Raw genomic sequence first — 16,764 nt, 5'->3', positions numbered from 1 at the left:
GTATTCCCTTTAGTAAATTTGCTCAACATGACTTGCACTTGCTTCTGCTGCTGCTTGGACTGGACCTAAATTAAGATTTTCATTTCTAACTGATGAGAGACTTGTGATGTGATTGGGACAAGGATCTCAGTCTGAACTGGGAGGAACATGCTGTCCAGGCTGAGGACAGCAAGGACTTTGGAGTTGGATAAGATGAAGCGACGGGGAGACTGATGGATGAATGAATGACTAAGCAAATTCCCTGCATCTTATTCATTATTTCTAAACGGTTCATTCTTGTTACCATGAAACCTTTATCATTCCATCTGCGCTGCTGCTTTAAGATTGATAACTGTCACAGACAGGTGTCCCTCCCCGTTCCTTATCCCCGCACTTTGGTTTCTGAATGAGCTGGTTATGAGTGGATTATGCTGCAGCTGATTTAATGACCGCCGCACTGGCTGCAGCACAGCGAGCGCCACTCTCATGGGCTGAGGTCAGAGGAAATGCCTCGTCGTAATAGAGATCCTCTACAACCACCAGGGGAAATCATCGGCGCTTTGTTGGCAGGCCATGTAATTAACCGTGTTAGCTTCGCTGCAATCACAAAAGCTGAGAAATAAAGCCAGCGCAGGTCGCAACCTTTCAATTTTGTGTCACATGAAATTTTTACACTGACAGCAGTGGGGGAAACACTCACATTGACTGGCTGAAACTCTCGGTGGAATGTGATCTTGATGAAGAGCGGTGTTAGGATGGATGAAGGTGCCAGCCGCTCTGAGTGGTGACAGAAATGTAATGTTCTATTATAGCGAGCGTTCAGGACTGGGACATGAAGCTTTTTGGATTACTGCAGTCACCCAAAACAAGACAGGGGTGATACAACGTTGGACTCTTGGCACATTTTGCACACTCGAGTTTTCATCAAGTGTATTTCACCTCACGTGACGGATGTGCTCAGGCTTACAAAGACAAATCCAACCGATACTCACGCTCATGGCATCATATATTGACGTTCATAAAGTGGACCTTTGCGTCCTATACTGACGCCGAAGGCAACGTGTTGAGACATTTCCAATGAAGCAAAAAACATTCTCCCTCCCGCCTGGTGCTTGGAATATGTTCTAAAGCTCTCCTTATAGACAGTCACTGTGACTGAAACACGTGGCCATTGGGATGATTCGAGCGGAGCGGGACCCAAATGCCTTAATGAAAGAGACTTACGGCCATCAGAGTAGCAAAAAATAATATTTAATATTAACAGAGATTTCACTATAATCAAACTAAAAGTCGAACAGAAAGTGTCACGGAACCAGGATAGAAATTCTAAAAACTGAAGGCGTCACCGAACCGGGAGATGTACACAAAAGAAGGTAAGTCCAACCAAAAGCGTCACCGAACCAGCAGATCACGATCTGTAAGTACAAGACACGATGATCGGGGAAAAAACAAGATCAGAAATGCAAACAAGGGAATAACCTAAAATCAGTGGAAACAGGAAACACGTGGAAATCGGAAGCAAACAGTGAATGGAAACAACACTAACTCAGGCACCAGGGAGAAAAAACCAAGAGATCAGAAAACACAGAGAACGAGTGAACGAGGAGGCGGAAACTCGGAAGCCAAGTACCTACAAATGAGTTGATTCGATCTGGCAGACATTGCTGGAACCAAAGCGCTTAAGAAAGAGCGGTGGATGATCTGTAGATTAGCTCCATCTGTGTGCCTCCATCCAAGAGTGAAGCTCCAACAAAACAGGGAAACAGTAAGGAGAAGAAAATGGAAGTGATACAAAATAAAAGCGAATCATGACAGTTTGAGGGCCTTTAAATAGCAATTGACATGTTGTTGCATGTAGAATGAATGGAGCGCCATCCCCTGGCTGACCTAACCCCAACCTCAGGTTCACAGAAGGTGGAATGTGTGCTTCAATTGAAAACCTAATGTGTCAGCATGCAGTGCCGATGGCTGCCTTCGGTGTCAGTATAGGATGCTAAAGTTCACTTTCCAATGACAATATACTGTATATTACAGCATGGGAGTGAAGACAGGTTGATAAATTTAATGTACATTCGACACAATACAGTTTGCACAAATGATGTATCTGTGCTAAAATGCGAACCAGGCTGTGCTCTAGACACCACTGGAGGTATGGTTGCATCCCAAGGGAGTTGTGGTCTGCAACAAATCCATTCACCCATCCATTTTCTTCCACTTAGACTGAGAGTTGGCTGGAGCAGGACAGTCAGGACACAGAGACACGGGTAGATTTGAAAGAGAGAAGACACGAAACTGAAATTTCATTTTCTATTTTCATTTTTTTAAACGTATATAAGGAGCAAAAAAAGTGTGTCTTGCCCATGGAAGGAGCCCAGGTCTTTGTTTTGTTTTAGATATTATTGTTGTTTCATCACGACTTAGTATAGTAAGTTTAAAATACATTTACCATAACAAGAATCAACCTCAAATATTTGTAAACATTTCGTTTGAAACATGGACATGAATAACATGAGGCATAGAAACAGAAGAAGAGTCTGTGACTCCACTCTCTGGTTTGTCTTAATTGGTGGTCAGGTAGAAGAATAGAAAAGCAGCGTACGCGGATGAGTCTGTCATCCATCACAATCCCACCTCTGCATCACTGCATTCATCACGCTACAGTCACTCTTCCACGTGCTAAATCATAAAGCAACTGCCACCATAATGGCCGCCTGTCCCAAGCTGGCAGCATGTGTCATTATTCTTTTTAATTAGCAAGTCTGTGGTCAAGGTTGGATTGTTGTTTCAATTCATCATAACATCAGGGTTGTTCCTGGGAAAGTCTGCCCACCACATGCTGACTCAGCACCAGGACGAATGTGGCTGGTTCAGCTCCAGCTCCCATGGCGTCGTATATTGACCTTGAGAAAGTGGCATCTTATACAGTGGCACCTTGGTTCTCAACCACAGTCCATTCCAGATGGCCGTTCGAGAAGCGATTTGTTCAAAATCTGAATCGATTTTTCCCATTACAATGAATGGAAAAAGAAATCATGCGTTCCAAGCTTTAAAATAGTCTTTTGTAGGAGTGAATGTAGAGTGTCTGCTGCAGGTGCGCTGTTCCTCTATGTGTGTGGCCGCTGCATGTGGGAGGGGTTGCCGAGTGAGTGAGGTCTCTCCAGAAGTGAAGAGGTGCCCGGTGCGTGTCCAGCTCTGAATGTGCGCTTCTGTGCAGTTTGGCTGTGACAAAGTCATAAACCAAGTAACGCTCTGTCCAAGACTCGCCTCATCCCTGTCCCAGCTCCAGCCGACGGCAGGACGTCAAACCCTGTGACACTCTACCACGGTCCAGTGCGGAGACAGGAAAGGTTTTACACCTCAATATGAAGAGTAAATGTAGCTAAAGGGACACGTCTGCATACAGAAGCTGCGTTATACACAATAACAAAGCGCGTCGTGGGTCAGCTGATCGGTCCGGGCACGTTACGTTTTTTCCAGCGTTTTTCGGGGGCGTTCGAGTTCTGGATTTTTGTTCAAAATCAGAAGCAAAAAAATCATGAACTTTTCGTTCGAACTCCGGTTTGTTCGAAGTCTGGGACGTTCGAAAACCGAGGTTCCACTGTACTGACGCCGAAGGCAGCTTTCGGTGTTGCATGTTGACATGCTAGGTTTTCAATTGAAGCACATTTTCTGCCTTCTGTGGTAGCGAGACAAAAAAAGACAGAGGTTGAGGTTATGTAACCCAGGAGATGGCGCTCCTTTCATTCTACGTATAGCACCCCTGTCTTGCGCATTCCACAATGTCAACATTTTATTCCATGGGAGTGAGAATGGGTTGGTTTGGATGTTCACCACCTAAAGGAACGAGAGAAGCACCCAGAGAGCGCTGACCTCCACCACTTTACCCAGTATTACTCCCCTTCATTCGTTTCAGTATGATGCAATTCTTTTCTTGCATTTGAAATATTGATAGCTCAATGGAAGAGCAGGTGGAAGTAATATTTCAGAACTTGATCGCACAACACTCACTGCAGACGGAAGGAGGTAATGCGTAATACTGCGAATCCAGCAGCTGAGATGTGAAGAAATCTCAGGGGGTTGGTCAACTTTTATTCACCATGAAAAATAAAAAATTTAAATGGAGGGGGCTACGTTCCATGATGCGATGGGACAGGCACATAGAGCCTCCTAGTGGTGCTTCAGTACTAGCCCTTTTCCCTCTTTTGCCTTTTATGATAAAAGTGCTTCAGTGTTTTCTTCTTTTTTAAATTATTGAGAAAAAAAGTCACTCTCTCATCAGCTCCATCCATTACATTATAAAGGCCACAGAGAGGTTGTATGCAAATGAGCAGCAAACATTGCACATGGATAATTTGCCAAAAGAGACAAATGAAAGTTGGTTATCTCAGTGGGAACAACAATAATAACATGTTTGCGATCCATCCCTTTTTGTTTCTTTTGGCTGACTTCATGCACCTGAAAGATCTGAGAGTAACTTTGTTTTCTATGTTATGTAGTTATATAGCTTTTCTTTTTTTTTAGCTTAAAGATTTCCATATTATATTTGCAACATCGACTGTTAGAAGGGGGGATGGAAATGAGTGATCACGATGAGTTTCACGTCGGGGATGATTCCATGCTTCTATCAAAGAATCAAAGCCAAGTGAACCTTGAACCTGTCTCTATTCTCAGACACATGTCAGCCCTCGCCCATGGTTCAACATTTACTCTGTCCACTCAATTATTTATTACACTTTTACTGCATCTATGGAAAAAAAAGCTAATTTCCTTCCTCTGGAGTCATAAAGCTATGCTGCAGGATGCAGTCTCATAAAAACCATTAACAGATAAGTGTTGTTCCACATAAATAAATGGAAAGAAAATACAGCCTTATCTCTTTGGCGCATTCAGTTTTCCATTGGCCTCGCTGATAACGCCGAGCAAGAGAAGCCTTTGAAATGGAACTCAACTGTGTATGTATATCCACAAATATACAGTATACACAAATACTCTCATCAGTAGTGATGTACTTTGACCTTTGGGACCAAATGTGACAACAATGTAAACAATCCATTTCAGTCATGTCAGTCAAGAAACCCATTTACATCAAACACATTAAGCACAGGATCCTTATTATATGTGAGATCGAGATTATTTGAAACCTTTTATTGATGACAAGTAGCGATGGGCTGATGAGGCTTCATGAAACACTGACCTTATTTTCATAGCCCAGCAGATGCTGCTCTTGGTTTGAAACTAATGCGAGGCTTCATTGAAATGCCTGTTCAAATCCAAAGATTTTACAGCAGAGAGCGCCATCTAGTGGGCTCTGAAAATAAGGACACTATATTGCGAAACCTCATCAGACTATTACTACTTGACAAGCACGCAGCTGAAGCACAGATCAAGACAGACATGTTGTTGATATTTGTCTGCAGCGCTACCATATTTTGGACTAGCAACTGTGTGTTAGCATTGCCTGCTGAATCCTGTACGGCTTTGATGCCTCCTCATGAACCCAGTTCTGTAAATCAGATTTGCCCTCTTAACTCTCATCCAAACCACGAGAAGCTTTATTATTTCATTACAGACCACATCATATTGTGGGAAACCTGAGAGCCCACCGCTCCATTTCCTTGAGGACGATCTGGAAACCACAATGGGGCTCCAGAGCCCATCCACTTGGAAAGCTGTTTCAGCACAATGGACAGCGACTTGAGAGAACCCAAATGCTGCCACAGTTTGATGCAACTGTGTGGAACAACAAGCGACACTGGGAAATTGTATTTCTCTTTAGCCCTAATTTAACCTTTAAGCAATGTGATTTGTGCCTGTGTTGGTGGTCTGACAGGAAACAAGGTAAGAACCGAACAAAAGCCTGCTCTTTGTGAAGAGTACAGTGTTACCAAACAAAAGGTACAATCATCATTGGCTTTCAGAAACCGTCCCTCAGCATTGTAAAGCCTCCTCTCTGAGGAGCAGATGGGGGAAACAGATGCTTCCCTACATTCAGGGTGAATTGGTTTGCCCCTGCGTGTCTGCAAATGATCCCAGTCAAAAGCCAAAGAGACGTGACAGTTATTCTGAGAGGAAATGGAACTAATACGGGTGAAACAGGAAAGCAAAGGAAGTTTTGAGGAACTATTTCTTCCCTGATGCAACACTGGAGACAGAACAATATGCAGAACACTGTTGGCCCATCTGTTTTCCCTTTGGTTGAAGAAATAATGAGGCTTAATGCTTGTTTAAGTGAGTTTGACATCAACTCCTTGACTTCTATTAGGTTATCCAGATCTGAGGAAATGGTTCCTAAGTGCTTCCCGTTCGTTGTGTTTTGGCCACTGTATCATTAAATAATGGTTTTTTGTTTTTTTTTTTTTTTTATCTTGACAACCTACATCTTAATAAATCAACTTAGCTTTTCTTGTTCTGTATTTTGACTGAATAATCTTGACCTCATCCACTGTTTCAAGCTTCTCCCATGCAGAATGATCAAGTGTTTAAAAGTGCTTAGACTAAGGCGGACTTTTGGAACAAGCCACCAACAAACTTGTGAGAGATGAAGGCATCCATAGAACATCCTCTGGGAGTTGTTTTTCATCTGTCCACCACAGGGATTTGGGGTTAACAGTTCCAAAATTATACACAAACTCACACTTGCAGAAGCACCTCTTTTTCTAATTGGGCACAAGAGCCCTTTTGTATGTTTAACGCCGCAGATAATCAGCTTCTTAACAAGGCCGCAGAGATGGAAACAAGTATCAGAGAAAGCAACATGTCCGCCGTTATTTCTATTATTATCTGGAGGACCATATCAGAGTCTGTGATTACTTTTTTGCAAATAAGTGCAAAACATCTCAGTAAACCTTCATTAAGCTGCCATTAAAACAAGCGTATGATTATCGTCTCGCGAAAGCTAAATGCCTTTTTGAGTTAGGGTTTATTTATTTTATTATTTATTTATTATTCTTTGATATTGTGTTTTAGGATGATATTAAATAAAGGGTTTATCATGCCTTTTTTAAGGTTTCTCATTTAAGAATCATGACATAAAGATGACATGAAGATAAAACAAGACAAATGCTTCCGGTACAAGTGGCTCCATGTTGGTGAGACACTTGTCCTGATCTTACTTATTTCTCGCTCTCTTTGCTTCACATTGTGAATTGTTGTGGCTTAGATCTCCACCGCCCCCCTCCCCATCCACGTATGTGGTCATCACATTTTTGCCTTTCAGTACTTTATTTGTACTCGTGCGACAGCTCCTCAATGAATCTATTGTTCTTACAATGTGTATGATAATGTCTCCAGCTTCATATGGCACAGGAATATTTTAGTTATAGTTGCATTGTTATTATTAATATAAATATCGGAATCAGAATTTAATTTATTGCCATGGTCAGTGGGGAGCCCAAAAACTAGGAAAGTGTTTTGGAATAAAGTGCTGACAGAAAAAATAAAATAAAATAAAATAAACAACAAAGGCTGTTCACGAATTCAACAGTCTGACGGCCGAAGAAGCTGTTTCTGTGACGGGAGGTTCTGGTCTGGATGGACCGCAGCCTCCTGCCAGAGGGAAGAGGGACAAACATATATAAATAATAACTGTCCACAATTAAGGACATTAAAAAAGTCTTTCCTTACTCAACAAAGTTCATTTTCTTCACTCCCAATTCCTATCCCAAAAAACGCAAGAAGCAAAACTTCAACAAACGCTCGGGACCGATGACCTTCATGAAGCAAAAGCGTCATAAACGTCAAGCATCGCGGCGCAGCTCAGAGTAACGCGTTACTTCTACTCCGTTAACGGGCCTCCGCTACTCCTGCTATCAGTCTCCCGCATTGTCTGCGCCCCACGTGCCTCACTTTCTGTACAGTCTCTGCCATTGGCTTCCGACACCATCAGTCTCCCCTTCACAACAAAAGACCCGGAGCGAGCGCGCGCGCACACACACACACACACACACGCACTTCACAGACCGCGGCACAAACGCAGAGCGGCGGTGAGATGTTGGTGAAACTGCGGTGGAGCGGCTGCTTTCTTTCCTGCTTCTGGAGCGCAGCGGAGCTTGTGCGATGCGCTCGACCGGAGGAGCAGCAGAGTTGAAATAAGGGAGACGGAGGGGCAGCAGCAGCAACAGCGGAGAGGGGGGAGCTCTTCCCTGCGAGGATGACTGGCTGGTGACAAAGAAAAGACGGGGAGCCCCTCTGGCTTCGTTTTCACGGAAGGCATTTTAGGGGGGACCGGCTTGCTTTCACCCAGCGTTTTTCATCAGCTCTGCGTTTTGGAGGGGAACCATGCCTGTCCGGAGGGGTCATGTCGCGCCACAAAACACCTTTTTGGGAGTAATCATCCGAAAATTCGAGGGACAAAGTGAGTCTTCCTGCTTCTCTTTGTGTCGGGTTTTAATGGTGAAAAGAAACAGCGCGATCACAGTTAACCAGAACCGCTTCGACTGAGTGTGAATCCGTTTTGTCATCGATTCCAAGTCAGTATAAGTGTGAATTGTTATGTTTCATAACGCTAACATTGAAGCTCGTACACATTTATCATAGGATTAAGTGGTTGTTTTATTAGCAATGATAACAATTCAATAGTAATATTATATTTCTCCATCAAGTCTCCTTACTGTTACAGTCATGTGAGAATGAATTTTGCCTTGTTGAAACAAGTGAGGCTTGACTTGCTTGAAACACAATCAGATCAAAATGTGTTGTGAATTTGCAACTTTGTTTGTGGGAATTGTATTCGCTGACCTGTAACGATCTCTTTACTCTTCCACAGATAAGAAATTTGTTATAGCCAATGCAAGGGTGCAGAACTGTGCGATCATTTACTGTAATGATGGCTTCTGCGAGATGACGGGCTTCTCCAGGCCGGATGTCATGCAGAAGCCATGCACTTGCGACTTCCTGCACGGCCAGTTGACCAGCCGGCATGCGGTGGCCCAAGTGGCCCAGGCGCTGCTGGGCTCGGAGGAGCGCAAGGTGGAGATCACCTACCACCGCAAAGACGGTGAGTGCGCCCAACTTCTGTCTTCCTCTGTCTGCCCTCGCTGCTGTTTGAGTGTGTGCTTTTGCCGTTGAGTGGAGTTTGACTTGGGTCAGGGATGGATGTGAGTAAAGGGCTTTTAGAGAGGGGTCCATTTGCAGCTGTGGTGTACACACACCCAAACCGTTCAGAAAGGAGGAGCAAAAACCAAAGGGAAGATGAATGGAAGCTCGGTTTGCCATCTAAAATGCATAAATGTTCTTCACTCTGCGCTCTCTCTCTCTCTCTCTCTCTCTCTCTCTCTATATATATATATATATATATATATACAAAATGCCTATGAAAACACTGGTGTGTGGATTGCAAGTAGGGCAGACATTGCAAACCCATTTGCCGATGCAGATTCTTGTTGCTTGAGTAGACAATGAGCCTATTTCTGCTGCCTCAACAAAACCCACCTCATATGTGCCAAGCAATGATCATGAACACCAGAGATTCTGTGCCCCTCCTCCTGGTGTCTGCCTTCTGTCTCTTACATTAATGTAGCCGATAAATATATCTTCCCGAGGTCAACTGCTGTACAGTATAATTTCTTCTGTGTGCTACATAATTGTGTTGTTCTCTGGTGTGTCTTTTGTTCTTGTTTACCAAAGAAAAAGATGCAACATCGGAAGGATGACTGTAAGTTACTCACTGTTAAAGGATATAGCTTTGTTCTGCACTTATTCAGAACCTTTTGAGGATCCATCATTCTGTTTCATTTGAAGTAGTTTCAAACAATCCAGACTGGGGTCCAGTCAACATCGACCTCTGAGACTGATGTGTGAGTTCCACTGACTAATCAGTCCCTCCAGGAGATGATGGTGTTGCAATTGCAGCTATTAACACAATTCCAACTGATCCCTGCGAGTTCTGCAATGTGCTGCAATTATGTCCAGTCACAACGACATTTCCACCAATCACTTTAGTCTCCTTTCTGCCACACCTGGTCGTGTGTGCGGCATCAGATTCCCTCCCTCCTTCTTGAGATGAAATCATGTGCGACGCCAAACGCTCACGATCCAGACATGTACGTCTAAATTCACATTACTGAAATGTAGAAAAGCAGAACTCACTAGTGCAGAGTCACCTTGACACTATACAGGGTGGACGTAAACAAACATGGCTGACCCCCAGATCCATCTCTCCAGGATATTTCTGACCCTCTACATCCCGACCCTGTGGAACAGATTAGCAGCTACTGTTGTGATTGGCTGCTCACACACACACAAACATTCCCCACCTTCACCTCTCAGACTCCGCCCATCCAAACCTCCGTCAGGCCCCACCCTTGTGAGGAGCTCCGTCACGAAACAACAAGCACATACATCATTATAAACAAGATGGACTTATTTTAGCATCATTTTTAAATGTATCATGTACATTTATTTATTGAGTTACACTGTGTGGGTGTTGTCTGCACCCCTCATATTGTTGCAGAACGAAGAATGAGTGCAACATTTGTCTCAATTAAAAAAAAAAGAAAAGAACCATTTAATGCCACAACAATCGAAAAAAAGGAGGAAATCCTGGCGAACTGATTAAATACTCTTGTATGATGGAGAGGGTTTCAGAATGATAATGCAAGGTGTAGCGAACCTTGGTTGTGACCACAGACTTCTCTTGTTGAGAGTACCGTGTAGAAAGCATTGGACCGGTCAGCTGCCAGCAGGTGTGTGCTAACAAGGGATGTTACCAAGGTTTGCAGCAGGCCTTGTAGAAACCATTGGACAATCAGTTTGAAGTCTCTTTGGTGAGACACTTCCTCAGACACTCGTGAGCACGTGGATTCCACGGCATGCAGCGTGTAATCTCTCAGGGGCAGTTGGCATAATCAGCGTCAGTGCTCACTGCTAAGACTGTACAGTGAATGGGTCTCCACTGGCAGACAGTGGCAGCTGGTAGGGCTAATGTAGAGGTGTGCGTCTGCTGAGTCTGTGAGGAAGTCAACGGAAAAAATGCTCTCCAGAGATGTGTGATCGGCAGTAACCCATATCTCTACAGAACACGAAGAAACAAACAGTGTGGTGGCCACTGTCTTCCCGTAAACTGAAATCTACTTGTCAGAAGCAGCAGACTTTTTAGTCTGAGGTTCTTCTGGTCACATTGTTGAAGGTTGAGATTGAATTTATTTGCTAGTGCAGTATTTGCTTCACAGACTTTACATGAGTTTTTCAGATATTTCTCCCATATTTCCACAAATGTGTGTGCAAAGAATCCTTGCTCAAAATAGTCAAATGTACAGAGCGTTCCTTCGACACCTGTTGAACGCACATTTTTCCATTAAACAAATGAATAATTCATGTCCATGCTTACGTGTCAGCAGCTGTTACTAGATTGGCCGTTATGAATGAAAGCTGAAGGAAAGACGTGTTGTGCCGTGAGAAGTGGTGGATTCAGAGAGGGACTTTGTAGTCGGTTTGCTTTGCTTCTCCTCCTAACCTGCTGGAATCACATTAGACTTGTCATTCTAGACGTCAGACATGATCATGTGGAGGCTGATGTGAGTGGTCAGTGATGGTTCTGGGACAGAATGGGGATATCATCATAAGTGCTCGATACAAGCCGTCTTTTTCATTGTTTTTTACAATAATGACTGACAATAATGTCAGTGTTTTATGAACACTTATGAGCTTATAGAATATAGAAACTATACCAAAAAATATCAAATCGTTTTTTTCAGGCGTTCCACAAATGGCATATCTAGTATTTCGACGTTATTAACAGCACAAAAATATTTTTCTCAAACTCAGCTTATTTAGTTCCTTCTTGCTCCCTAAGCTCTAATACTTTTACAATTTACTTGTGTTAAATCGTATTTCATAATTGGGAATGAATGACACATTTTCTCTTTGACTTGCACTAGCTTCTTTGTCATTTTGTGCATGTGATGGATGCTTTCACATGTACTGTGTAGGGGTAAATTCTAGGGTTCACCCTAACATACTAAATACAAGCTCCAATTAGTTAACTATATTTCACCTATGAAAAATACTTCAGTAACCCCTGGTGCGTTATGTGTCTCTGACTCACAAGGCTTCAAATAGTGACTATATTGAAGTGACTTTTGCTTCCTTTTGTCTTGTATGTTGACACATTGGTGTTTCAACGCAGTAGATATTTTACCTTCCCGTGTGACGTTTCATGGTGGGGGTATCGAGAGGTGCGTGGGGGACACAAGCCTAAGTTCCTTCACTATTCTACGTCCGATGTCACTTGGTATTCATTGCACCGTCCCCCTATTCCCTTTACTGACAGTGCCAAAGTCACAGCGTGACTGAAACACACAGACGTTGGTGGCCCTTTTATTTCCAAGTCCCACATCACAGTCTATAGTGTGGAAGGACCACCATCCTCCGACTTTCATTGCCTACGGCATTGGCTTATGCCGCGGAACATGTACCTCCATTAAAATCATAGCATGTTACACTGACTTCTGTGTCAACATAGGATGCAAAAGCCACTCGACGATGGCTGCCATTTGACGCCTGGGGAGTGGGAAGGTGTTGTTTTAACCTCAATCCCATTCACATTTAACACTGAGAGGAGAGTTTCCCTCCATGTTTGAAATCAAAGACGACGCTATGGCTCTATAGATGCTCATCAGTCAGTCAGTCGGTCAGTCATGACCGGCAGCAACGGCCGCATGAGCCGACAGATTAAAAGAACCTGTGACTTGAGCTCTGAAACCTGCTGGTGTGTTGTGAGTCAAGCTGGGGGTTCAGTCTGGATCGATCAAACTGGAGCAAACAGCATTAATGAGGACACAAATACCTTCATGTTCCATTGATCTTCAAAAGCGGTGCTTTCAGGAGAGGAAATCAATGGTGGCCAAACGCCCTCCCTTCACCAGTTGTCCCACAGGAGACTTGGAGAAAAAAGAGCGAGAGGGTTTCAGACCCACCAGCAGGGGGAAGAGGCTTGTTGTTATTCAGTGAATATTGCCTCTATAATTACCTGACTCTCATCTATCATCATGGATTGAAGGTCGTAATTTGTCATTAAAAGCAATATTTCTGGACTCGCATAAGTCTTCTTTTATTCGGCCCACGGTCTGCGCCTTCCTAATCTCCTCTAAAGGTCCCCCTGGGTCCAGTTTTTCATCTAAAGTAATCCAATCGCACACACTAATAGAGTAGCTGCACATCAAATTGACATTTTCAATATTTGTTATGTCAAAGTTGCAGCCAGTTTTAAGTTTTCAAAATGGCTGACTGGCTCGAAACGCTACATTTACATTGGATGACTAAACTACAAGCATGGGGGATAAGCCATGCCTGCAAGTCCCTTCAGGTTTCCACTGAACCCCCTTCTGGAATGGGCTTCATCCATCCTGCTGGATAGTAAGGATTTCTTGCAGGCGAGCTCCCATTTAAGCCAGTGGCCCAGGGTCTAAGGACATGCATTACCCACTGTCCTTTCGAGTCCTTGGAGGACAATCGAACCATCAGTGAAATCTACTCGATTCCTAATCTTTTCTGAAAGGTGCTTTTCTCTCCTTGCTCCAGGAGTGTTTTCCAGTGTGTTATGTCCCAGTGAAATGCATCTGTTTAGGTTCTTAATTCTTGCTCATCTCTCACTATGCTGCCCGTGCTTTAAACCTCATTGAGTCATTCTTTTGCCTGACATGAAAATACTGTACCCTGTGAGTTTCTTCTTTTTCTTTTCAATAACATCATCTTTAATTTTTCACCTCAGTTTTCCATTTTTTTCTCCACCCTCAGTTTCTGGCGCACTGTGAATGACATTGACAATGACGACTCATCGATTCTGGAAAGTGAAAACCTGTCAGTCAGGGGAGAATATTCGAGTTGAGATGAGCGAGAGAGAGAGAGAGAGAGAAGCCCCCCTGGATGTCTTATCGTATTACAGCTCACACCGTTTGAGCAGGAATCATCGTTCCCAGGGCTGCTTTTGTACAATGCGCCTGCAAAATAATGTTTGTACTTTTAACAAGAAAAACTTTTCAATCAAAGGCAAAAAGAACTGTGAGAGTCCTATTGAAAAATGGCTAGTTGGTGTTGAAGACGGTGAGAACCGCTAATAGATTGAACTTTAATCTTTAATTAATCTGCCGTCATTACACATGCAAATCCCCTCGTCTTTATCGCCCGCTCCAAAATTACACGGCATTTATTTACTCGGCAACTGTCACTCAATCTGCCGCCATGTTTATTAGGATAATAATAGTGTCTTGCTGTGCAGCAGGGTCTTGGCTATGTCAGCAGATCCATATGCTCAGTATCGCTGTAAATGTCAGGCTAAAAATAGTTTTACATTTGTGTTGCCTCAGTGGTGAATTGACTTCAGAATGTGTCTTTAAGAGTGCGCTTGTTAGCCATTAAACACGGTTGTTAATGTGATGTAAGTCTTCCCTGACTGTGTACTCGCCTATGCTGACATCGTAGTGATATGCAGTGAGTCTGTGGTGCTGGAGAGGTGGAGGTGCAGTGAGGAGAAGAGGAATGTGTGAATGAGTCCAGGCCGGGTGGAATGGGAGACGACGCCTGACAGAGTACTCTGAGAATGGAAAGTACTCTATGTATGACGGTAGTGAGGAGTGACAGCAAACCTTTCACATTCCATATGATTACTTTCTGCATTGAAATTTGTCATTGTTTCGTGACTTAAAAATGGTAATAAGCAACAGCACATTTGACTGTTATTTTAAATGTAATTTAACAATAAAATTAAAAATATATATATTAAAAATAATTAAATTTAATAATCCTTATAGGAATGTAAATTTGACCAGGAAGGACAAGATTAGTGACCAGTGACGAAGTCTGGAGACAGAGCTTGGGAGGCCAGACTCAGGTGGTTTGGACACGTGGTGAGGCGACCTAGCGCAGTTGGAGATGTTAAAAGAAGAAGAGGGAGACAACCATCCAGGTTCATTGATGTGGTAATGGGGGAGATGACTGATAAGGAGGGGCGTGACTACCGACGAAGGTCATGATAGCTTAAGAGGGAGGAGGCTGTCTTGCTGTGGCAACCCCTGATGGGAAATCCTAGAAGACGCAGAAGAGCTACATGTCGTTCATCTGTAATGAACCTATTATGAACCCATTATATGGCTAATATAGCGTAATGGAATCCCCTTTGTCATTATAGTGTCGTATTTAGGAAAGTCCTCTTAAACCCCATTAGGGCTTCTGCTGCTGACTATTTTCGTTGTCAACTTATCTTTTTTTTTTTTTCCGATTAGTCGAATCGCAATTGTCTTTGTTAGCACCTGTTTTGGATTTATGTTTAACTTTAAGTTGCTCTCACCTGTGAAGGTGAGGCTGATGCACTCGGATGACATACATTTTTTAGCAATTATAATACGATAATGACACCGTTTTTCTGTAAGGGTTGCTAGTGATAATATTTCCACAAATCTGATTCCATTTCGATCGTGATTCAGTTCCTTAGCGATTCTCTTAATGATTCTCAACAGGAATGAAATGAAGATTAGTATCAATGCACTTAGATGAAGTTGGGATTTTAATAATTGCATTTACACTACTACTCACGGAAAGCGATTCGTAACCGTTGTCAGTCCAATCAGGTTGTATTACCATTATGGAAAAAATGTGTTTTTAAACTTCTTGAATGGTTTATTGTGTTGCACATGTGTCAGGGAAACCTGCTTAAATATCCATTCGAGTTCAAGAAGCTGAGAGTGGATTTAGATCCGTCGGAACAGGAATGTGTCGTGCTTGGTTCAGGAGCATCAAACCTCCGGACATTAACCCTCAACCATTCACCAGTTTTCAGAGAGCTCCAGTTCTTTAAAACAGGCGTCTTTTGTGGTCCTCCAAGACCAATGTACGCATCAATATATGTATCTTCAGCTTAAAATGTCTCACTTAAATAACAATATAAGCATGAAATGATGCATTCAGCATAACCTCCTGGTTCGGCTCTGGATATTGAAAAACCAGAACCTGATTGGTGCCGGACACCAGACATGTTGCCTGAGGAGACAGACTGAAGACACTTCTCTACGTCTGACGTGTCTGTCATGAAAAACAAATCAATCTGCTCTGACAACAACAGCAGTCAGCATCGTGTTAGCCGACATGCTAGCTGTTAGCTCCAGTTTGTCCTGTGTCACTGATCAAACACGGAACACTGTTTTAATAATTTTGACAACAACGTGGAAGGTTCTTTGGTCGTCCTAAAGGGCTTTGGTCATCTTTGCAAACAAACTGAAGCCCCGTGCTTCGATCCGTCCAAACTCCTCTGTGACGCTACTGTAGGCGGAGGCGGTGGCGTGGAGCCGTGAGCGCACATAAATTAACGTAAGATTCCCAAGACTATTTCTTACCACTTCTGAATACCAACCGGTTCTCGATGCGCATCCCATGGCCCATGTGTGCTTACACACGCCATGATGCCGATGACATCACACATTATCGATCACTTTAACTAGTCACTGCAGCCTTATTATCAATTCCCCATTGTTTTGGTATGAAGCTATGACTGTACTCAAACACAGGTCAATGCACACTCAAGTTCGAGTCAGGGGTAATGACCATGCTAATGTGACATCACATTTATACCAACGCTGCCATTCTCTCCAGGTCCGTGCCTCATAGCAGACCTCTCCTATTGTGCATCTCCATGATGGATTGTATCAGTTAAAAAAAATTGAGAAGGAAGCAGGTTGGTTGTTACATCTTCAACAACTCGAACTAAAGAAGAGCTTTCTGCTTCTCATCTCTTACAATTGTATAATTACGCAAATTGATAAATTTGTTTATGCTGTTCGCCACTGGAATTTTGCG

General features: G+C 43.2%; 1 protein-coding gene across 6 annotated transcripts in view; it reads left to right on the top strand.

The window, feature by feature from the left end:
• Positions 1-7,943: 7,943 nt before the first annotated feature.
• LOC128766240 (potassium voltage-gated channel subfamily H member 7-like) overlaps positions 7,944-16,764 on the top strand; it is a 59,852-nt gene continuing 51,031 nt past the window's right edge. For all 6 annotated transcript variants that reach the window (XM_053877776.1, XM_053877767.1, XM_053877784.1 and 3 more), the window contains exons 1-2: positions 7,944-8,332; positions 8,744-8,974. In XM_053877776.1, the coding sequence (XP_053733751.1) occupies positions 8,257-8,332; positions 8,744-8,974 (307 nt within the window). In that variant the 5' untranslated portion in view covers positions 7,944-8,256. The remainder of the gene's footprint in view (positions 8,333-8,743; positions 8,975-16,764) is intronic.

This window comes from Synchiropus splendidus, chromosome 1 (assembly GCF_027744825.2).
Source record: "Synchiropus splendidus isolate RoL2022-P1 chromosome 1, RoL_Sspl_1.0, whole genome shotgun sequence".
NCBI classification, from domain to species: Eukaryota; Metazoa; Chordata; class Actinopteri; order Syngnathiformes; family Callionymidae; genus Synchiropus; species Synchiropus splendidus.
The sequence above is the reverse complement of the archived record's forward strand: the minus strand, read 5'-3'. Positions and strand labels throughout refer to the sequence as shown.